A 23,661-nucleotide genomic window follows, 5' to 3' on the forward strand; every position below is an offset into this window, starting at 1 on the left:
GAGGAAGGGAGTGAGAGAGGAAAGAAAAAAGCTCTTTCTGTTTCTCCGTCTCTCTCTCATTCTGTCTCTCTCTTTCTCCTGGCTCTCGATGTTTACTGTTGGATAAAACGGATTCATCAAAACACTATTTTATTAGTGTCTGCTGTGGAGGAGTGCTTGTTCCTGGGAGAAAACAGGAGCCCTAATAGACTTGTGTACATTACTATAATTCAAATCCTTTCACACAGGCTTGCTTGTTCGCCTACACGCAAAGACAGAGTCCTGGAAACCAGGGGTTGGAACCAAAATAATTTTTTCCAATCAGAACCACTATTTTTTTCATTTCGTCCCATGTTCCGACCAGCAAAATAGAGTTCTGAACCGGTTCAAACTAAAAATGTTTACCGGTTTATATTGTTCCTTTCTGTTTATTTCTTAACTTGTGAAATCAATAGTTGTTGACATTTAGCTCATTAAATGACTTCACCAATCAGAGCAGACAGAGCAGACAGGCTAGTTGTTTACATGCGTGATGGACAGACAAATGTAGCCTATGGCACAAGATTCAACTGAAATAATGCGGGTGGGGAGAGAGCAGGAGAGGGTTGAGAAGGAGGCTCGAAACTCTGGCATCTTGTTATGACATGCATTATCTGAATTATTTGAATTATATCTAGGAGAAGCAACTTCTATGGAGGAACTTTGAATGTCCTTTGAGCTCGCTAGCTAACAAGCTTGTGTGTGCAGAGCGGCACCAGAATGAAAACACATCTTACCTTTTTGTAGTTAATAAATCCTATGTGAATTTCAAGGTTTATAGTATCCTTAGCTAGCAATGAAAAAGTTTATCCATTCTTCTCTAGCTAATTAAAAATCTCTCTCCCTATCTTCTGAATCATGCGTGTAACGTCAGTACAGTAGGCTATGGGAACGTCAGTACAGTAGCCTACGATAATGTCAGTACAGTAGACTATGGTAACGTCAGTACAGTAGCCTACGATAATGTCAGTACAGTAGACTATGGTAACGTCAGTACAGTAGCCTACGATAATGTCAGTACAGTAGCCTACGATAATGTCAGTACAGTAGCCTACGGTAACCTCAGTACAGTAGCCTATGGTAACGTCAGTACGGTAGCCTATGGTAACGTCAGTACGGTAGCCTACGGTAACGTCAGTACAGCAGCCTATGGTAACGTCAGTACAGTAGGCTATGGTAACGTCAGTACAGTAGCCTATGGTAACGTCAGTACAGTAGCCTATGGTAACGTCAGTACAGTAGGCTATGGTAACGTCAGTACAGTAGCAAAGATTTTCAGTTTGCAGGCGGACACTGGAATACGTTTCTGAGTGACAGAGTGAGAGCTTTTCATAGGTGCTTTGTTGCGTTTTTTTTTGTTCAACTAGAAAAAATGCCTTGAACATAAAATAATGTTATTAACCGGCTCCCATGCTTTTAAAATAATGGTTCTGTTCCGGAATAGTATGGATCACTTTCATTGAAAAAATATTTTCTGTATTTTAGTTCTGTTCCCTGAACCGCTTCTAATCCCTGATGGAAACATCATTCTAATGCATAGATACCTTTTGAGAGGTTGTATTACAGCACAGCTACCTTTTTCATTGCATATGCTGTTACATACAGTGGGGGGGGAAAGTATTTGATCCCCTGCTGATTTTGTACGTTTGCCCACTTACAAAGAAATGATCAGTCTATAATTTTAATAGTAGGTTTATTTGAACAGTGAGAGACAGAATAACAACAAAAATCCAGAAAAACGCATGTCAAAAATGTTATAAAATGATTAGCATTTTAATGAGGGAAATAAGTATTTGACCCCTCTGCAAAACATGACTTAGTACTTGGTGGCAAAACCCTTGTTGGCAATCATAGAGGTCAGACATTTATTGTAGTTGGCCACCAGGTTTGCACACATCTCAGGAGGGATTTTGTCCCACTCCTCTTTGCAGATCTTCTCCAAGTCATTAAGGTTTCGAGGCTGACGTTTGGCAACTCGAACCTTCAGCTCCCTCCACAGATTTTTTATGGGATTAAGGTCTGGAGACTGGCTAGGCCAATCCAGGACCTTAATGTGCTTCTTCTTGAGCCACTCCTTTGTTGCCTTGGCCGTGTGTTTTGGGTCATTGTCATGCTGGAATACTCAGTCACGACCCATTTTCAATGCCCTGGCTGAGGGAAAGAGGTTCTCACCCTAGATTTGAAGGTACATGGCCCCGTCCATCGTCCCTTTGATGCTGTGAAGTTGTCCTGTCCCCTTAGCAGAAAAACACCCCCAAAGCATAATGTTTCTACCTCCATGTTTGACGGTGGAGATGGGGTCATAGGCAGCATTCCTCCTCCTCCAAACACGGCGAGTTGAGTTGATGTCAGAGAGCTCCATTTTGGTCTTATCTGACCACAACACTTTCACCCAGTTGTCCTCTGAGTCATTCAGATGTTCATTGGCAAACTTCAGACGGTCATGTATATGTATTCTTGAGCAGGGGGACCTTGCGAGCGATGCAGGATTTCAGTCCTTCACGGCGTAGTGTGTTACCAATTGTTTTCTTGGTGATTATGGTCCCAGCTGCCTTGAGATCATTGACAAGATCCTCCCGTGTAGTTCTGGGATGATTCTCACCGTTCTCCTGATCATTGCAACTCCACGAGGTGAGATCTTGCATGGAGCCCATGGCCGAGGGATATTGACAGTTCTTTTGTGTTTCTTCCATTTGCGAATAATCGCACCAAATGTTGTCACCTTCTCACCAAGCTGCTTGGCGATGGTCTTGTAGCCCATTCCAGCCTTGTGTAGGTCTACAATCTTGTCCCTGACATCCTTGGAGAGCTCTTTGGTCTTGGCCATGGTGGAGAGTTTGGAATCTGATTGATTGATTGCTTCTGTGGACAGGTGTCATTTTTACAGGTAGCAAGCTGCGATTAGGAGCACTCCCTTTAAGAGTGTGCTCCTAATCTCAGCTCGTTACCTGTATAAAAGACACCTGGGAGCCAGAAATCTTTCTGATTGAGAGGGGGTCAAATACTTATTTCTTTCATTAAAATGCAAATCAATTTATAACATCTCTGACATGCGTTTTTCTGGATATTTTTGTTGTTATTCTGTCTCTCACTGTTCAAATAAACCTACCATTAAAATTATAGACTGATCCTTTCTTTGTCAGTGGGAAAACGTACAAAATCAGAAGGGGATCAAATACTTTTTCCCCCCACTGTACATACTACATGGATATGTGAATTCAATGTCCACCCACAGCCCATTTCACCACCAAAAACACAAAAAATTCTACACTCTTCCTGATTGTTCATATCCACTCTGATTGGTTCTAGAGCTCTCCCTGAGAGCCGACATGTCTAATTGCCCCTCCCCAATGGGCTGCCCGACCCACTTCTCAGGCTCTCCGGGGATGAAGATCTACATCGACCCCTTCACTTATGAGGACCCCAACGAGGCCGTTCGGGAGTTCGCCAAGGAGATCGACGTTTCCACCGTCAAGATCGAAGAAGTAATCGGCGCAGGTAAATGTGGATGGATGTGTGTTTCTTTGTGCGTGGGCAGGTTGGTGGGTGGCAGAAATATCTTTAGCCTATAGCATCCCAATCCCTGTACCAAGCTCTCTCTCTCTTTTTCACTTTGTCTATCTCCCTATCTCTATTTCTTTCTCTCTCCTCCCACCTGCCTCCCTCTCTCCCTCCCTCTCTCCCTTCCTAACTCTCTTCCTCTCTCTCTCTGGGGACATGCCCTCCCTCGATGGGCCAGGCCAGACCTTCTTGACTGTATGGGGACATGCTCATTGGTGTAGATTCATACAAAGAGTAAAATAACAGCAGGCTAGTGAGACAAGGACTGGAGTAGCCTCCGGTGGTCTGGCTGAGACACACTGCATGATAGGCGAGAGGAAACGAGAAAGGATAGGGGGAGGAGATGGAGGAGTGGGATGAAGGAAAGGATAGAGGAATGGGGGTTTGCTAATTACAGATTTCCGTTTTTTGTTTATTCGGTGGTATGGGATCACCGCAGGATGCCTAGAGGATGATGAGTTTATCAAGGAATGGAAATAGTAGATATTTACTGTGAATTTGTTGTGTTGTTCTTCTTTTAGTTTCTATTCATGAATGCCCTCCCCAGATTCTGAGCTGCTGTTCAACAAGATAGCCCCACTGTTGATCACAAATGAGACAATTACTTTTGATTATTGAAAACACAAAGGTGTAACTATCTTCTGCTTGTTAACTCTGGTCCACCATACATGTTGTATAGGGTCCCTGGTCATATAGGGTCCCTGGTCCTCTCGAGCCAGATTCGAGGTGTTGCACTAGCGCGATCAAATGGATTTATATTTACTGAAATCTCAAGGTCTAATATTGACTTGATCTCTCTAGACTGTTGATCTAGCCCTATAACCACACACCACACCTCTCCCTCCCTCAGGTGAGTTTGGTGAGGTGTACAAGGGACGTCTGAAGCTGCCAGGCAAGAGGGAGATCTACGTGGCCATCAAGACCCTGAAGGCAGGATACGTGGAGAAGCAGAGGCGGGACTTCCTATCCGAGGCGTCAATCATGGGACAGTTCGACCACCCCAACATCATCAGACTGGAGGGCGTGGTCACCAAGAGTCGGCCAGTCATGATCGTCACAGAGTTTATGGAGAACGGGGCCCTCGATTCCTTCCTGAGGGTGAGTTATAGAACGTGTGTGTATCAAGTGCCTTAGATTATGAGAGCTGCTCAAGGATCAGCTGGTCCCCCTGTCCCATGTAATCTTATTCAACATGATTTAAAAGGCTAAACTGCTCCTAGATCAGCACTCCCAATCTAAAACACTTAATGAGTATAGACCCAGGAATATGGATGGTGTTCACTCCACTATGCCTTATTAATAATTTATAAACACTGCTTACCACCTCTTTTTTATAGTTTCTTATAGTAAATGTTACTGTGGTAATAGTTTATTTACATGTTTTTTCTGTTCACATAATATGTATTATACAGTATGATGATATACACTGAGTATACAAAACATCTTTCCATGACAGACTGACCAGGTGAATCCAGGTGAAAGCTATGATCCCTTATTGATGTCACTTGTTAAATCCACTTCAATCAGGGTAGATGAAGGGGAGGAGACTAAGGATTTTTAAGCCTTGATACAATATAGACATGGATTTTGAATGTGTGCTGTTCAGAGGGTGAATGGGCAAGACAAACGGGGTTTGGTAGTAGATGCCAGGCGCACTGGTTTGTGTCAAGAACTACAACACTGCTGGGTTTTTGACACTCAGCAGTCTCCCTTCCCGTGTGTATCAAGAATGGTCCACCACCCAAAGGACATCCAGCCATCTTGACACAACTGTGGGAAGCATTAGAGTGTTGGGCCAGTAACCAAAAGGTTGATGGATCGAATCCCAGAGCTGACAAGGTAAAAATCTGTTCTGCCCCTGAGCAAGGCAGTTAACCCCGCTGTTCCCTGGGCGCCGAAGACGTGGATGTTGATTAAGGCAGCCCCCCGCACCTCAGAGGGTTTGGGTTAAATGCGTAAGACACATTTCAGTTGAATGTATTCAGTTGTACAACTGACTAGGGGGGGGGGGGGGTTTGCAACTCAATATTAGGAATGTGTTCCTAATTTTTGGTATACTCAGTGTATGTTGCACTAAGACTGCACTGGTTCATTGCAGCATGTTTGTGGCTTGATAAAACCAATATGAGTTACAGCTGATGATATATAGGAAATGTAATGTACATTTGTCAGCCCGCAACAGGGTTTAGGCTTACAGAGCACACTCATCATAGATTTGAAAATGTACTGAACCCAATTCCATCCTCCCCTCATCAAAGACTTCCTGAAATAGCCAACTTATGTCCTCCTCGTTTAATTTCTCCACTTATGCCCCAAGCTCTTAATGGACTATCCCCTCGCTCTTTTGTAGCTTGGACGGAACGAGCGAGTGTACAGCTTAATCAATATTCAACCCTTATTTTTTTCTCTCCTTCCCTTCTTCCTTCCCTCCCTCCATCTCATGGATTGGTTTTCTACTCTACTTTGTTCTAATGCTGGTTTAAAGGGACCCTTTGAAGTTGGCTTTGCTAGCCGCCACATCCGTCTTATGTTCCCATCGATCTTACCCTACCCTCTTATTTGTTAGTGTGTGTCAAAGCTCCTCTGAGCATTGGAGACACAGGGAGGAACTAGGAAGGGGTTGGGGGCATAGAGTGAGAGAGAGCTCCCCCATGTGTGAGTGTTGCCAACAGTGATGTACGATGTGCAATTTTCACTAGAAACATCCTCTAACCACTCGTTTTGTTAGGATCACGTTTGAATAATCCAATTTGGGAATCAAAATGAATTCCGTCCCCCCTCCTTTTGATGTAAAATAGTAAATGATATGCAATACAAGGGCTGTCGGGGACTGCGTCGATAGTGTGATACACTCTTCGAAAAAAAGGGTTCCAAACAGGTTCTTCAGCTGTCCCCATAGGATAACCCTTTTTGCTTCCAGGTAGAACCTTTTTTGGTTCCAGGTAGAACCCTTTTGTGTTCCATGTAGAAGCCTCTGAGGAAAGGGTTCTACATTGAACCCAAAAGGGTTCTACCTGGAACCAAAAAGGGTTATTTAAAGGGTTCTCCTATGGGGACTGCCGAAGAACCCTTTTAGGTTCTAGAGCACCTTTTTTCTAAGAGTGCAGCGTGAAAGTAAAAATCTAAAGATCAAATCACTTTAAGTGTAAAGGCTTGACGATTCCATCACAGACTCAGAACAACTAGTTTGCTGTGTAGGACAAATGGGTCGCACAGAGATAGATAGGGAGCAGGTTAGGCTGTTTGTCACACCCTGTGTGTATGGAATATTGTACGTACTGTAGGTGTGACGGCAGATCTTGTACAAAAGTGTGCCCTTACTTCCTGACTGTGGTGACACGGATGCGTCCGTAGGTTTTTCTAATCTGGGAATGAGATCCCAGAGGACATGGAAGGAATTTGCAACACAGCCTCTTTGTGTCAGAACAGTGTTGGCTAGGCATGGTCTCTATACAATCTGACACTCACACAACATCTGTAGCATAGCATGCAAAATGTGCTTGTGTTAGTGTCATGTTGTTGCGGTTTTTAAATCAATTGCATTTCAATCAAGTAGAACCATGCAATCAAATAGAACCGTGTCCGGTCTGAACATCTTCATGCCTAATACTTTGAAATAGTGTAGAATTCATTGAAGTATTGCTTGTTTATTGTCGACATCTCAGCTGAAAGCCTGCAGATGACAAGTTTAATTTCATGGCGCTAATAATCCCCCTCTACCTCTATCCATGTCTCCTGCAGCAAAACGACGGTCAGTTTACAGTAATCCAGCTGGTGGGCATGATGAGGGGCATCTCGGCGGGCATGAAGTACCTCTCTGAGATGAACTACGTCCATAGAGACCTGGCTGCCCGCAACATCCTGGTCAACAGCAACCTGGTCTGCAAGGTGTCCGACTTCGGACTTTCGCGCTACCTTCAGGACGATACCTCTGACCCCTCTTACACCAGCTCTCTGGTGAGTCCTACTCTCTGAACCCCCCCAAAAAAAGTTTTTCTCACCTTTATGTTTTGAAATGGATAGGTTAGTTCATAGCAACAAGACTGTCTGAAGACCAGCGACATAGAACAGGGAGGGTTCTGGGATTGATGTTTATGAAGTGTGTCTCCACTGTGATGTGTCTCCTCCAATTGTTGTCAACAAACAACATACCGGCATTCGGCGTATTATGATAGAGGAAGAAGATGATTCATTGGTATGTTTTTAGACACACTTAGTCATGGCCCTTTTGTTATGAGTGCAGTTGTGAGTGCAGTTGTGAGTGCAGTTGTGAGTGCAGTTGTGAGTGCAGTTGTGAGTGCAGTTGTGAGTGTAGTTGTGTGTGTAGTTATGTGTATATTTGTGTGTGTGTCTAGGACTGCTTTAATAAAATAGAGGTAACTGTTACATCAGAAGAACTGCAGCACTTCTGAAAGGCCATCTCTCATGCATTTCCTTTCAGTCTTCCTCGCCACTCACTTTTCTCTTTCTCAATCACTTGCTCTCTTACCTCCATCTATTCTCTTTTACATTCCACAAGCCTTCTCTCTTCCTTCTCCTCCCTCTTACTACTAGTCACGGACTATGACTGTCACATCTTCATTAGTGCAGAGACTCTGGGGAAGAACTCCTCTCTCCCCTCTGTCATTGGGATGCGTGGGATGCAGGGAAACCAAAGAGCATCTCAGCCCCTCAAACTGACAGCTAGCGCACCGTCCCTCCTCACTCCTCAGGATCTGGCCCTGGTCGCCCTGTCCCCTTCCCCCGCTCATCATGCATTATTCCTGGGGCATCATGGAAGGGTTTGGGCCCCTAATTAACACCACAGAGGTACAGATTTGTAATTATTAGACGCTATGGCTGGTGTATCTGACTCCATCTCTTCCCCGCTCTGTTTTCGATGTCATCCACAGCACACTCACACTCTCGTATCTGAATGCAGTGCAAGGTTATGAGGGCTTGCTGTGTGAGTGTGTGTGACCTGCATTGACTTTCATTTGAAACGACTGCTAATTAGTTATTTGTAATGGTTTATTATTCGGTTGCTCCTGACAGTTGGAGGGAATACAGTGAGTCTGATTGGTGCAGTACACCAGAGTCTGTTCTTTAGTGAGGTCAGTTGTTTTAAAGGATGTAGTGAAACGGCTCGCTGCTTTGACGAAACTGCCTGAGGGCAACTTTTGTAAAATAATTTATATGCACACACTGTGCATGAGGAAATAAAATATATTTCCAATGTGTATGAGTCATTTACAACTAAAAACGCTAAGATGTTCTAAAAATAAAGGTGGTAATGAATCTAAATATCAGCTATCAAGATAGTACAAATATAGGAGACTAAATTTAGTTCTTATCTATCTAAACATAGGAGATGATCTTTGAGAAATCAAGGACAAGACAACATCAATTCAAACCCACGTCTACCTTTATTTAGAGAGCAGATGCTCCATCATCAGAAGATGATTATATTAGAACTCAACCGTGTGTGTGTGTGTGTGTGTGTGTGTGTGTGTGTGTGTGTGTGTGTGTGTGTGTGTGTGTGTGTGTGTGTGTGTGTGTGTGTGTGTGCGTGTGTGTGTGTGTGCACATGCATGACTGTGCTTGTGCCTGCTTGAATGTGTCTGAGTCTCAGGTGTGAACGGGAAGTGTGACAGCTTTTGTAGAGGGGACATGACCTCCTGTTGGTGGGTTTGGGAAGTGAATTGGCCACTAGGAAGGCAGACCGACCTGGGTCTCTATGACCCCTGTGGTTAAGCCCTGCTAAAGGTGTTTTTCCTGAACAACAAATAAATAAGAAATACAAGATCACCTTCTGTCAGCTGTCTATCTTGTTGATGCTACAGAGGTTCAGAAGGGGTTAAAGGTTAGAATTGGACTATAGATTATGTTTTTGATGTTTGCCTGTTTCATGTACAAGACATCTTGAACATTAGATGATGCATCTCAAGGGTTTCATACTGTAATGGGATTCAAAATATAGATAGATTTTGGTTTTATTATGGACTACTTTCAAAAAAAGATATGGTGCAATACCACATTGCTTTCACAGCAACTGTTTGTGTGCTTAACCTTTACCCAACCCAGGTATTCCCATTGACCTCTATGACACCAGAGGCCTGACACATAACACATAGACATAAACAGCTATTTGCACTCCATCCATAACCAAACCAGAGTCACACAACAGTCTCTTCAAGCGTTCCCCTTGACCTTACCGTGTCTGAGCACTAGCTTGGTCCTGACTGTCCTGGGGGAACGTTCTGGGAATGTTCTCTATCCACAGGGGAGAAGTTGTGGAGATGTTTGGCAGAGAGTCGGGGTCCTTGGGTCTCTCATGCATTCCTCTAATTAAGCTATGCATGCTGCCAAGCCTCCACAATGCCACGGCAGCTCCTTTCAATTGCTGACCTCCCTCCGCCGGTTACGAGGTGAACACCAAGGCAATCACAGAGCGAGGCCAGCGCGGCGGGCGAAGGCCGAGGGAATAAGGAAAAAGTTATTCCGCCGACGACCCGTGAACTACGTCGTCATCGACCTCCTCCTCCTGCAAATGAATCACCTCATTTTTCCTGTCCTTCCTTTGTGATGTTTTCCTCCTATTTCGGGGTGACCAATTACCTGGCCTCCAGAGAGGTGCTGGGGAAGTTGCTGGAGGACATGCTGTTAATTGCATAGTGTTAACCCTGGAGTTGGAGCTCACACTACGGACATACGTTTACCTTCTTTCTCTTATTCTTTCTACTTATTTCAACAGCTATATTAGCACTATAATAGTTATATCTATATATATCTATCTATCTATCTATCTACAGTTGAAGTCGGAAGTTTACATACACTTAGGTTGGAGTCATTAAAACTCGTTTTTCAACCACTCCCCAAATTTCTTGTTAACAAACTATAGTTTTGGCAAGTCGGTTAGGACATCTACTTTGTGCATGACACAACTCATTTTTCCAACAATTGTTTACAGATAAATGATTTCACTTATAATTCACTACATCACAATTCCAGTGGGTCAGAAGTTTACATACACTAAGTTGACTGTGCCTTTAAACAGCTTGGAAAATTCCAGAAAATGATGTCATGGCTTTAGAAGCTTCTGATAGGCTAATTGACGTAATTTAAGTCAATTGGAGGTGTACCTGTGGATGTATTTCAAGGCCTACCTTCAAACTCAGTGCCTCTTTGCTTGAAATCATGGGAAAATGAAAAGAAATCAGCCAAGACCTCAGAAAAAAAATTGTAAACCTCCACAAGTCTGGTTCATCCTTGGGAGCAATTTCCAAACTCCTGAAAGTACCACGTTCATCTGTACAAACAATAGTACGCAAGTATAAACACCATGGGACCACACAGCCGTCATATCACTCAGGAAAGAGATGCGTTCTGTCTCCTAGAGATGACGTACTTTGGTGCATAAAAGTGCAAATCAATCCCAGAACAACAGCAAAGGACCTTGTGAAGATGCTGGAGGAAACAGGTACAAAAGTATCTATATCCACAGTAAAACGAGTCCTATATCAACATAACCTGAAGGCTGCTCAGCAAGGAATAAGCCACTGCTCCAAAACCGCCATAAAAAAGCCAGACTACGGTTTGCAACGGCACATGGGGACAAAGATCATACTTTTTGGAGAAATGTTCTCTGGTCTGATGAAACAAAAATAGAACTGTTTGGCCATAATGACCATCGTTATGTTTGGAGGAAAAAGGGGGAGGCTTGCAAGCCAAAGAACACCATTCCAACCATGAAGCACAGGGGTGGCAGCATCATGTTGTGGGGATGCTTTGCTGCAGGAGAGACTGGTGCACTTCACAAAATAGATGGCATCATGAGGTAGGAAAATTATGTGGATATATTGAAGCAACATCTCAAGACATCAGTCAGGAATGGTCGCAAATGGGTCTTCCAAATGGGTCTTCCAAATGAAGCAACATCTCAAGACATCAGTCAGGAATGGTTGCAAATGGGTCTTCCAAATGGACAATGACACCAAGCATATTTCCAAAGTTGTGGCAAAATGTCTTAAGGACAACAAAGTCAAGGTATTAGAGTGGCCATCACAAAGCCCTGACCTCAATCCTATAGAACAGCATGTGCGAGCAAGGAGGCCTATAAACCTGACTCAGTTACACCAGCTCTGTCAGAAGAAATGGGCCAAAATTCACCCAACTTATTGTGGGAAGCTTGTGGAAGGCTACCCGAAACGTTTGACCCAAGTTAAACAATTTAAAGGCAATGCTACCTAATACTAATTGAGCGTATGTAAACTTCTGACCCACTGGGAATGTGATGAAAGAAATAAAAGCTGAAATAAATAATTCTCTCAACTATTATTCTGACATTTCACATTCTTAAAATAAAGTGGTGATCCTAACTGACCTAAGACAGGGAATTTTTACGAGGATTAAATGTCAGGAATTGTGAAAAACTGAGTTTAAATGTATTTGGCTAAGGTGTATGTAAACTTCCGACTTCATCTGTATCTATCTAGTCTTTTCCCTGAGTGACCCAGAGGCTCAAGGAAGGACAGGCACAGTGTTGACGTGATGAGTGGTGTGTCACACAGTATTTGCTGTGTGTGTGTAAAGTGGCTGACTGCTCTCCACACCGTGCAGTGTTAGTGGTTAAAGATGTGAAAGGCTTTCAGTGGCTAATGGTGAGAGGTTGTGTGTGTGAAAAAGATTGGTGACTGGAAAGTGCAATGCAATCACACATTGTATTGAAAGTCAATGCCCTGAGGAGTAGATAGAGCTGGCATTTGTGATTCAAGAGTGGTTGTATGTGGTTGTATGTTGGGCAGATGCCTCCCGTGTCACACGATGTATGTTGAGACTGAGAGGGTTGTTTGTGTGTGTATGAGTACGTCAATGCGTGTAAGTGTGAGTACGTCCATGTAGAGTTCTGCGCAGGACTGTTTTCTTCATCCCGTTCCCACCCACTCTCGCTGCTTTTCAGACCAGGCCCGCCCGCTCCTGCCGACTTCGTGTCCGACTCCCACCTGCTCCCGCAAGAACTGGTCCCAAACCCACCCGCAGTCCCGCAATGTTATTTTAGGTGTGTGACACAGCACGCTTTGCAGCCCCGGTCCCAGCAATTTTGCCACCCTAGTCAAGATCAAAATGTGCAACAATAGCTTAAGAATTCTGTTAAAATACCAGAGATTCTCATGTGGCCAATTTGTATTTTTGGGCTATACTCTTAGCCCCCCGTAGGAGAACCCTTTGAAGAACCCTTTATGGTTCCAGGTAGAGCCCTTTTGGTTCCAGGTAGAACCCATTTAGGGTCCATGTAGAACCCTTTACACAGAGGGTTCAACATTAACCCCTAAAGGGTTCTACCTGGAACCAAAAAGGGTTGTACCTGGAACCAAAAAAGATTCTACTACGGGGACAGTCGAAGAACCCTTTTTTCTGTATATCAGCCTACAGGGTAGACGCAGTTTGAAAGAGAGTAGAGTTGGGGTGAATATAGTTGAATGGACACTTAGGGGGCTTTCACACCAAAATGGTTTGGTGCGGTTGTACTGAACTCAGCTGCGTTTACCCCCTTAGTTCGGTTGGCTTGGACTGGTGTGAACACTCTATCCGCACTCGGGAGTGCCTTAAACAACGCACCGTGGTTCAGGCAGGATGAAAACGACTACATCAACCATGATCCTTTGCTAGTTACGGCCACTTTCACTATGATCCTTAGCGATACTTTGGTGCCATTCAGCCCCAATCAGCAATATGGCGTGCTTCAAATTCAAATACTTCCAGCTTCATGTGCCATCGGGACATTTCCATAGGAATACGTGGATGACGTCAGCGCTACTATCTTCTGGTTTTAATGTCTATGGCTTCACCACACTAACCGTCTGGCGCTATCAAACCCTTTGCTGTTTGATTGTCTTCCATTTGCATCCTTTCCTCTTTCCCTTCCTTTTCCTTGGCATATGCCCCAAAGCCTCTTGTAAGTTTGTCACTTGTGTGAAATATTGATGTGGTCAAAGTTACAGGGGACTTAAGGGTAAAGAAGTGAAAAACTTGGGAGGAAAGTTTCCATTTGGTCTAAAGGGCCAGGATGTCCTTGCTCTCAAGAGTGCTTTTATAGGGACCAATATAGACCCTGAGCTTATGCAGCATTCATGTCCCTAACAGGGTTGTGTTCAATTCTATTTTATTTGTTATGAGGGTTGTGTTCATTACAGCACGTAATGAAAAACGTTTTAAAACATTTTACAACAGAAAACAAAAAACAATTTGTTATTTTTTCAGTCTGTTTTCTTCTGTTTAGTCCCTTATGAACATGACCCAAGGGGTCTTCTTTGCTTATCTTGATTGTAGGCAAATTGTATTTACATTGCTGTAGAAAATAATGAAAACTGTATCCGGAAGTGCTTGACAAACGCATTCATCCAGACTCCATTATCAAAGCGGGGGAACATGGCTTCTTCTCCAAGTGTTTTCATGTTTGATTTGTACCTCTTGTCATGTGTGCCAGATCGGGCTGATATCTGTGACTGAGGTGGGCATTGATGATCCACCATCTGTGCCTGCATTGATGTACACTGTGTGGGCAGAGCATGATTCAAACATGGTATTCCACTGCATAGCACACTGAATGGGCAACCAGGTTTAATATGGAACAAAGATTTTGTCATAACACCCCAGAGACTGACAGGTGATCTCTTATGTGATGAGTCTCAGTGTGCTGTAAGCTGTAATTGCCTATGTTCAACCTCCTCAGAGTCATCTCAAGGGGACAGAATCCAAGGTCGCAGTCTAATATTAAACCACTGGAAAAGCCTGACAAAGATGTGCAAATGCATGATAAAAACGTAGGATCCACGCTGAGTTTAATTTGAGGGGCCCCTAGTGGCTCCTGAGTCATTAGGGGCCACAGAGGAAGTTACACAAGGGGAGAGGGCATTTCCAGAGGTGGTGTCATCAAGTTGACGATGTGAAGGTATATATTAACTGCAAAGACTACACAGACAACGTTTATTAAAGGTCGGATTTCATACCACTTTGAGACCACCTGAGAAGTGTGTTAAAATAACTTTGTCCTATAGAGGAGCATAGACCTCATGTGACTCCTAGACTAGACTATTTAATTGAATTAAATAGCCATAGAATATGTGGGAACTTGGTGAAATGATGCCTGAAATAGTTCCAGGGAGTCAAATGTAAGTTCCTTTGAAGTTTGAAGTGGAACCTATTCTCCATTGCCCTGTAGACAGTGGAACGGTAGAAGGGCCTGCCTCTCCCAGACAGTCCCTGGGGTGTATTCTGTCTGTCTGTCTGTCTGTGTATTTGGACAGACTGCCAGCAATCGTTGCTTTCGGGACATTAAACGTCAGTTGATGGAGCACTTTGCCCAGCCTAAGTAAATGTGCTCAGGACTACTTGAGTGTGCATTGTTTAGGAATGGATTGCCGAAAAGTTGGGGCATGGTACTGTGTCAGTGGCATTACTGGGAGTTCACAGATTTTTCTTCCACCGGAAGGGAATGAATCTGCATTTGGGGACAGCTGCTGCTTTAGCAACAACATGATGGTACTGTTTGATGTCTCTTGGAGAGATGTTGTGGGTGAGGTTGCATGCATCAGCAATGAAAAACAAAACACAGTGTTAAAGGATTGAGGACTCTCATAGTGGGAGAAGATCGTTCAGGGGATTCCATCTACATTTACTACGATTAGATAAACCACTCCATCTTCAGCTGAAGTGCCTGCAGAGACATATAAAGGCCATTAGTTTATTTTTAATTTTTACATGGGACAGATAGGACAACCGCCAACACAAAACACTGCATGTTCTTTTTAAAGATCCTTACTGTCATTTTATTTTTTGTAATTTGAAATAGATTTCTAAGTCTTTTTGTAAATGATTGTAAAGAGTGATACAAACTGCTATTTGACACTCTAGATTCCCCTTCAGTCTATAGATTGCTAGTGACATGCTCCATTGAATTGCTGGATACATACTGCATCTCTCATAGTACACGTTAGCAATTGCAGGTGTCCCACGTGTAGAAGCTGAAGAAGATACGCACGTCCAGGTACATTTAGCAGGTTTTGGAGTTGTAGGTGAACTCATGGAGAATGAAAGGAAAAGGCTGCACACTGCTGCTCATGCTCCTACGGGATTTATCACAACAATGTTTTGATCAGGCATCCATTTCTTTTTTATTTTCTCATGTTTCCTAGGGAGCTCCTCAAAACGCACACACTCTGCACCTGAACACATGTTCATTTCCTCAGACCTGTCTGTCAGAAATCGCCACACCATCCGCCATCTCCCATGATCCTCCTTAACCCTGACAGCACTCTGTCCACTCCCTGCAGGTCTACCCCAGATGTGCCACTACACCTGTCACTTTATCTGTCACAACCGGTCACGACCAGTTACAACCTGTCACAGCTAGTCAGTACTACTCACTTTGTGTCAGATCATCTTGTTGACATCAGCGTGGTGACCCACTGCTGGTGTTTGAAGTTGATCTGGAGGGAACTGTTTGAAGTGAGAATCCTTGCAATGCTCCATGTCTTAGCTTAGAGCGGTTGTTTTACATGAAGGCATGTCTCTGTGTTTGCTCTCTAAGACTCAAGGCCACCACATAGAACAGCATGTTCCTTTCTCACTGGCTTGTACTGTCTGCCTTGTGAGTGAAATGGTATTGGCTGTCTCAGACACACGCATGCTCTCTCTCTCTTTCTCTCTTTCTTTCTTTCTCTCACGCTTTCCCTCTCTTCCTCTCTCCCTCCCTGGGGTATTCACAGTATTTTCTCCTCCTAAGTTAATAAATACAAATCCAATGCTGCTTTTTATTATATATTTGTCTTCTTCCTCTGTCTGTTTTCCTGCCCGGTCTGTTCTGTTCAGCAGCACTTTGTGTTATTAAAGTGTTGTTTTGGCAGGGCCCGGGCGCTAGCAACTAGCTCGCCCACAGCGGTAATTATCTGCATAGTTGCCTCACGAACGCGGCAGCCGTGAAAATGTTATTAGCTTAGCCTGTCTGCGAGGTGCGGTGCATGGCGACGTGGGGGGGGGGGGATAAGAAGGTCTTCCTAGCCATCGTGCTTCTGCATTGCTTGCTCTTCAGACTTTTAGGTTACTGTGAAGCACTTTGTGACAGCTGCTTATCTAAAAAGGGCTTTATAAATACATTTGATTGTAATGTGATTGATATGGAGAGGCTCTAATACAAGACTTTGAGGTCAGAGCTCAGATAGAGGAACTTGGAAGAGACAGTGTATTTATATTTCTTACTGTTCTTTTCAACTGGCGTGTGTCCAAGTCGAAATAGTCGCTTTGAAGCATGGGTCTAACAAAGTTAGAGATTAGATGGAGGAGCTGGGTTTCTTTTCATTGGTGCAGTTGATCTTGTATTCATGTGTTTCTCTATAGCCTTTTGACAGAACGGAGGTAAAAGATAGAGCCTTCTGGTGCCTGGAATCAGATGAGAGGCTTTAGTTACTGGAAGAAGAACCCTGGGATCTGAGAAAAGCACAACGGTCATCAGAGCTTACATAGATATCCATCAGTCTTCTTTTTCTCAACGAATTACAAAAACACACTTCCATATGAACACTCCCACCAACCTCTTTCTCTCTCTCTCTCTCTCTCTCTCTCTCTCTCTCTCTCACACTCACTCACACACCCTCCTCCTACCTCCCTGCTCTTGCCTCCACTGAGGTCAGAGGTTAACATCATGTTCGGGGTTAGGAGCTCACAGAGGTCAAATGCTCTGAGCTGGGCCTTAACGAGCTCAGTCTGAGTCCTCTGGACCTCTACACACACACACACACACACACACACACACACACACACACACACACACACACACACACACACGAGCACACACATAATTGCACACAGACACACACTCTTGCACATGCATGCACACACGCACACACACACACACACCTACACACACGCGCATGTACACACACACACACACACACACGCACGCACACACACACACACACACAATACATCTCCTGGTCAGAGTCCCGGTGGGACTGAGGGAGAAAGCCAGGAGGGCAGGGTGGGCCTTGTCTCGCTCTCCCGTCTCTCCTTTCAAGCCCGGCTTATCTACACATGCACAGGTTGAACTAATTGGCATTATTAAGCTGGCCTGGCCGGATACAATGGAAACTGCCAAGGGGCCTACAAACAGGTGTGTGTAGAGGAAATCTTAAACAAGCCACCCGTCAATTTCAATCAGTACCATGCATGGCTCGCTGCAGGCCCAGGTAGGCCAATTACAAACAGACACGCTCGACAGGCACGCTCGACAGGCACGCTCAAACCCCGACCAAACCCCTCTTATTCAAACTCATGGGCACCGGGAGAGATGTGCTGTGGTTCGATGTGTGAGGAGGAACAGAGGTTCCCTGCTGCTGGATCGATAGCGGATGGAGGGAAGGAGGAGTGGAGGGATAGAGAGATTGTAGTTGTCTTTTGGTTCGAAGGGTTTTAATTGGACTAATCATGTCGTTCTCTCTCCCTCTTCCGCTCACTCTCTCCCCTCTCTTTCTCTGCCCTCCCTCTCTCTCTCCCCCTCCCTCCCTCCCCTCCCCTCCCTCTCCCTCTCTCTCCTCTCACTCTCCCTCTCCCATCCCCCTCTCTCTTTCTATCTCCCCCCCTCCCTCCCCCCCTCTCTCTCGCCCTCCCTTCCCCTCTATTCCTCCCCTCTCTCTCTCCCTCTCCCTCTCAGGGGGGTAAGATCCCGGTGAGGTGGACGGCTCCAGAGGCCATCGCCTACAGGAAGTTCACCTCAGCCAGTGACGTGTGGAGCTATGGCATTGTCATGTGGGAGGTGATGTCATTCGGAGAGAGACCCTACTGGGACATGTCTAATCAGGATGTGAGTAGTATTGTCATGTTGAACTTTTAAATGTTGTTCTAAGGCGTATAGAAATATTCATATAATTCAAAATTCCAATCAATCAAATTAATTTATGATGCCCTCTTTACATAAGCAGTAGTCACAAAAGTGATTTTACAGTAACCGGGCTAAGACCCCAAAGCAGAGGCAGTGAATGAGCATTCAGATGACCCTTCTATTTGTTTATGTTGTGTCATAAAATGGAACCTTCTCAGACATAACTCAGCTAGACAAGAGAATTCCCACTGGAAATGTCCTTGACAATGAGCAGATTCTCACAAAGGCAGAATTTCACACAAGCACGTTATCTCCTCTGTCCTTCTTTTTGCTACGTCCCCCAAATCTCACACAATGAGATCTATCACACATGCTCACACTCACAAAACCCCCAACACACACACACACCAATGAGCTCCATATCCCCATCCGGCCAACGGGTCTCTCTGGAGCCTGGTGCACCAGGCCTGGCCAAGCCAGCAGATGTTCCCTCTCTGGGCCAGCAGCATGCCGGCAGCGACTGGTGGGACACACACACAGGGAGGAGGCCTGGCACTGCTCACAGCATGGCCTGCTGTTCTCTTCAGGCAGAACACACACACATCTGTGTACACTAATAACACACATGCCAACTCGCACACACAAAACACACACAGACACACAGGCTAATGCACACATGATGCACTGACAAACACAAATACACAAGTCTATGTGTACATACACATGCCCACTTACACACCTATGATAAATGCACACACACACACACACACACACACACACACACACACACACACACACACACACTCGCCTGCACATGCATGTAAATGCACTCACATACACTTCCCCTTATGCACCATTTGTCAAGATTCTGCTGAATTGCAGTGCTCTCAGTGGTAGCATGGGCACCTATAGAGACATTTGTCAAGATTCTGCTGAATTGCAGTGCTCTCAGTGGTAGCATGGGCACCTATAGAGACATTTGTCAAGATTCTGCTGAATTGCAGTGCTCTCAGTGGTAGCATGGGCACCTATAGAGACATTTGTCAAGATTCTGCTGAATTGCAGTGCTCTCAGTGGTAGCATGGGCACCTATAGAGACATTTGTCAAGATTCTGCTGAATTGCAGTGCTCTCAGTGGTAGCATGGGCACCTATAGAGACATTTGTCAAGATTCTGCTGAATTGCAGTGCTCTCAGTGGTAGCATGGGCACCTATAGAGACATTTGTCAAGATTCTGCTGAATTGCAGTGCTCTCAGTGGTAGCATGGGCACCTATAGAGACATTTGTCAAGATTCTGCTGAATTGCAGTGCTCTCAGTGGTAGCATGGGCACCTATAGAGACATTTGTCAAGATTCTGCTGAATTGCAGTGCTCTCAGTGGTAGCATGGGCACCTATAGAGACATTTGTCAAGATTCTGCTGAATTGCAGTGCTCTCAGTGGTAGCATGGGCACCTATAGAGACATTTGTCAAGATTCTGCTGAATTGCAGTGCTCTCAGTGGTAGCATGGGCACCTATAGAGACATTTGTCAAGATTCTGCTGAATTGCAGTGCTCTCAGTGGTAGGATGGGCACCTATAGAGACATTTGTCAAGATTCTGCTGAATTGCAGTGCTCTCAGTGGTAGCATGGGCACCTATAGAGACATTTGTCAAGATTCTGCTGAATTGCAGTGCTCTCAGTGGTAGCATGGGCACCTATAGAGACATTTGTCAAGATTCTGCTGAATTGCAGTGCTCTCAGTGGTAGCATGGGCACCTATAGAGACATTTGTCAAGATTCTGCTGAATTGCAGTGCTCTCAGTGGTAGCATGGGCACCTATAGAGACATTTGTCAAGATTCTGCTGAATTGCAGTGCTCTCAGTGGTAGCATGGGCACCTATAGAGACATTTGTCAAGATTCTGCTGAATTGCAGTGCTCTCAGTGGTAGCATGGGCACCTATAGAGACATTTGTCAAGATTCTGCTGAATTGCAGTGCTCTCAGTGGTAGGATGGGCACCTATAGAGACATTTGTCAAGATTCTGCTGAATTGCAGTGCTCTCAGTGGTAGCATGGGCACCTATAGAGACATTTGTCAAGATTCTGCTGAATTGCAGTGCTCTCAGTGGTAGCATGGGCACCTATAGAGACATTTGTCAAGATTCTGCTGAATTGCAGTGCTCTCAGTGGTAGCATGGGCACCTATAGAGACATTTGTCAAGATTCTGCTGAATTGCAGTGCTCTCAGTGGTAGCATGGGCACCTATAGAGACATTTGTCAAGATTCTGCTGAATTGCAGTGCTCTCAGTGGTAGCATGGGCACCTATAGAGACATTTGTCAAGATTCTGCTGAATTGCAGTGCTCTCAGTGGTAGCATGGGCACCTATAGAGACATTTGTCAAGATTCTGCTGAATTGCAGTGCTCTCAGTGGTAGCATGGGCACCTATAGAGACATTTGTCAAGATTCTGCTGAATTGCAGTGCTCTCAGTGGTAGCATGGGCACCTATAGAGACATTTGTCAAGATTCTGCTGAATTGCAGTGCTCTCAGTGGTAGCATGGGCACCTATAGAGACATTTGTCAAGATTCTGCTGAATTGCAGTGCTCTCAGTGGTAGGATGGGCACCTATAGAGACATTTGTCAAGATTCTGCTGAATTGCAGTGCTCTCAGTGGTAGCATGGGCACCTATAGAGACATTTGTCAAGATTCTGCTGAATTGCAGTGCTCTCAGTGGTAGGATGGGCACCTATAGAGACATTTGTCAAGATTCTGCTGAATTGCAGTGCTCTCAGTGGTAGCATGGGCACCTATAGAGACATTTGTCAAGATTCTGCTGAATTGCAGTGCTCTCAGTGGTAGCATGGGCACCTATAGAGACATTTGTCAAGATTCTGCTGAATTGCAGTGCTCTCAGTGGTAGCATGGGCACCTATAGAGACATTTGTCAAGATTCTGCTGAATTGCAGTGCTCTCAGTGGTAGCATGGGCACCTATAGAGACATTTGTCAAGATTCTGCTGAATTGCAGTGCTCTCAGTGGTAGCATGGGCACCTATAGAGACATTTGTCAAGATTCTGCTGAATTGCAGTGCTCTCAGTGGTAGCATGGGCACCTATAGAGACATTTGTCAAGATTCTGCTGAATTGCAGTGCTCTCAGTGGTAGCATGGGCACCTATAGAGACATTTGTCAAGATTCTGCTGAATTGCAGTGCTCTCAGTGGTAGCATGGGCACCTATAGAGACATTTGTCAAGATTCTGCTGAATTGCAGTGCTCTCAGTGGTAGCATGGGCACCTATAGAGACATTTGTCAAGATTCTGCTGAATTGCAGTGCTCTCAGTGGTAGCATGGGCACCTATAGAGACATTTGTCAAGATTCTGCTGAATTGCAGTGCTCTCAGTGGTAGCATGGGCACCTATAGAGACATTTGTCAAGATTCTGCTGAATTGCAGTGCTCTCAGTGGTAGCATGGGCACCTATAGAGACATTTGTCAAGATTCTGCTGAATTGCAGTGCTCTCAGTGGTAGCATGGGCACCTATAGAGACATTTGTCAAGATTCTGCTGAATTGCAGTGCTCTCAGTGGTAGCATGGGCACCTATAGAGACATTTGTCAAGATTCTGCTGAATTGCAGTGCTCTCAGTGGTAGCATGGGCACCTATAGAGACATTTGTCAAGATTCTGCTGAATTGCAGTGCTCTCAGTGGTAGCATGGGCACCTATAGAGACATTTGTCAAGATTCTGCTGAATTGCAGTGCTCTCAGTGGTAGCATGGGCACCTATAGAGACATTTGTCAAGATTCTGCTGAATTGCAGTGCTCTCAGTGGTAGCATGGGCACCTATAGAGACATTTGTCAAGATTCTGCTGAATTGCAGTGCTCTCAGTGGTAGCATGGGCACCTATAGAGACATTTGTCAAGATTCTGCTGAATTGCAGTGCTCTCAGTGGTAGCATGGGCACCTATAGAGACATTTGTCAAGATTCTGCTGAATTGCAGTGCTCTCAGTGGTAGCATGGGCACCTATAGAGACATTTGTCAAGATTCTGCTGAATTGCAGTGCTCTCAGTGGTAGCATGGGCACCTATAGAGACATTTGTCAAGATTCTGCTGAATTGCAGTGCTCTCAGTGGTAGCATGGGCACCTATAGAGACATTTGTCAAGATTCTGCTGAATTGCAGTGCTCTCAGTGGTAGCATGGGCACCTATAGAGACATTTGTCAAGATTCTGCTGAATTGCAGTGCTCTCAGTGGTAGCATGGGCACCTATAGAGCGTCGTCCCATTTCTGATGATGATTCATTTTCACACGCTAGAATCTCTATCGGTGTCAACTTTTCCTGACTTTTCCCTGATTCAACCTTTAAGGGGTAACAATTCATCATACGGCATACCATATGAACATGCTACGATTTAGAGAGGAAGCGAGCATTTGTCTTTCTATCGAAAACCCTTTTTGTCTTTGTATAAGGCCATGTGCAGCATAGCTACAGTACAGCACTACTTATCTACCATCAGGCCTTCATAGCCTTTGCAGTTTCTACGGAACTAGTGTCAAGTACCTGCATTTCACCACATTAATTAAATGCACTCAGCCCTTTCCCAAGACACTTTCCCACAGAGTCAGAGTATAGGTCCTCTCCATCCTTTTATACCGACGTGTGATTCGCTAGTGTCAAGTAGGAAGGGCACCTCAGCCTGAGTGCTGTCTGTAGATTAATCGGTGAGAGAGAGGGGGAGAGAGAGAGAAGCAGAAAGATAGAAGGAGAGAGAGAGATTGACGCTAAGTGAATTGCTCACTAACCACTCAATGAAACAGAGAAACTAGGGCCTGGTGTTACAGTGATTTAGCAAAGGGGTCTAGAGGAAGAGGGAAAGTGAAAGGGAAGCAGAAAGGCTTCTATAATTCTCAGCTTTTCCTACAATTCTCTGATTTACTGCACATTATTGATCTCCTGTAATCATGAACTGGAGTCTAGTGACTACCCTCGGATGTCTTCCTAATTGGCCTTCTCTATGGCACTGTCTGGCAATGGTCCACCTACCTTGTCACTCTGAGCAGCCCTATTTAGACTCCTGTCTAGCATGAACTTCTGGATTCAAATATGTTTTATTACATATAAAACATATACAGGTATCAATGTACTGTATACAAATTCCATTTAGTTTTTTACAAAAAAGACAACAGGAACATATCAAAAATGATAACAGGAGTATTACATCAAGATATCATT

At 44.6% G+C, this 23,661-nt stretch overlaps 1 protein-coding gene across 3 annotated transcripts in view; it reads left to right on the forward strand.

Annotated features, from left to right (window-relative positions):
- Nucleotides 1-23,661, forward strand: part of LOC106599529 (ephrin type-B receptor 1) — a 334,841-nt gene that overhangs the window by 303,457 nt on the left and 7,723 nt on the right. For 2 of the 3 annotated variants that reach the window (XM_014190808.2, XM_014190812.2), the window contains 4 exons: nucleotides 3,328-3,516; nucleotides 4,430-4,677; nucleotides 7,321-7,536; nucleotides 18,266-18,415. In XM_014190808.2, coding sequence (XP_014046283.1) covers nucleotides 3,328-3,516; nucleotides 4,430-4,677; nucleotides 7,321-7,536; nucleotides 18,266-18,415 — 803 coding nt within the window. The remainder of the gene's footprint in view (nucleotides 1-3,327; nucleotides 3,517-4,429; nucleotides 4,678-7,320; nucleotides 7,537-18,265; nucleotides 18,416-23,661) is intronic. The other variant, XM_014190811.2, reaches the window with a different exon arrangement.

The sequence above is a fragment of the Salmo salar genome, chromosome ssa03 (genome assembly GCF_905237065.1).
Source record: "Salmo salar chromosome ssa03, Ssal_v3.1, whole genome shotgun sequence".
In the NCBI taxonomy this organism is placed as follows: Eukaryota; Metazoa; Chordata; class Actinopteri; order Salmoniformes; family Salmonidae; genus Salmo; species Salmo salar.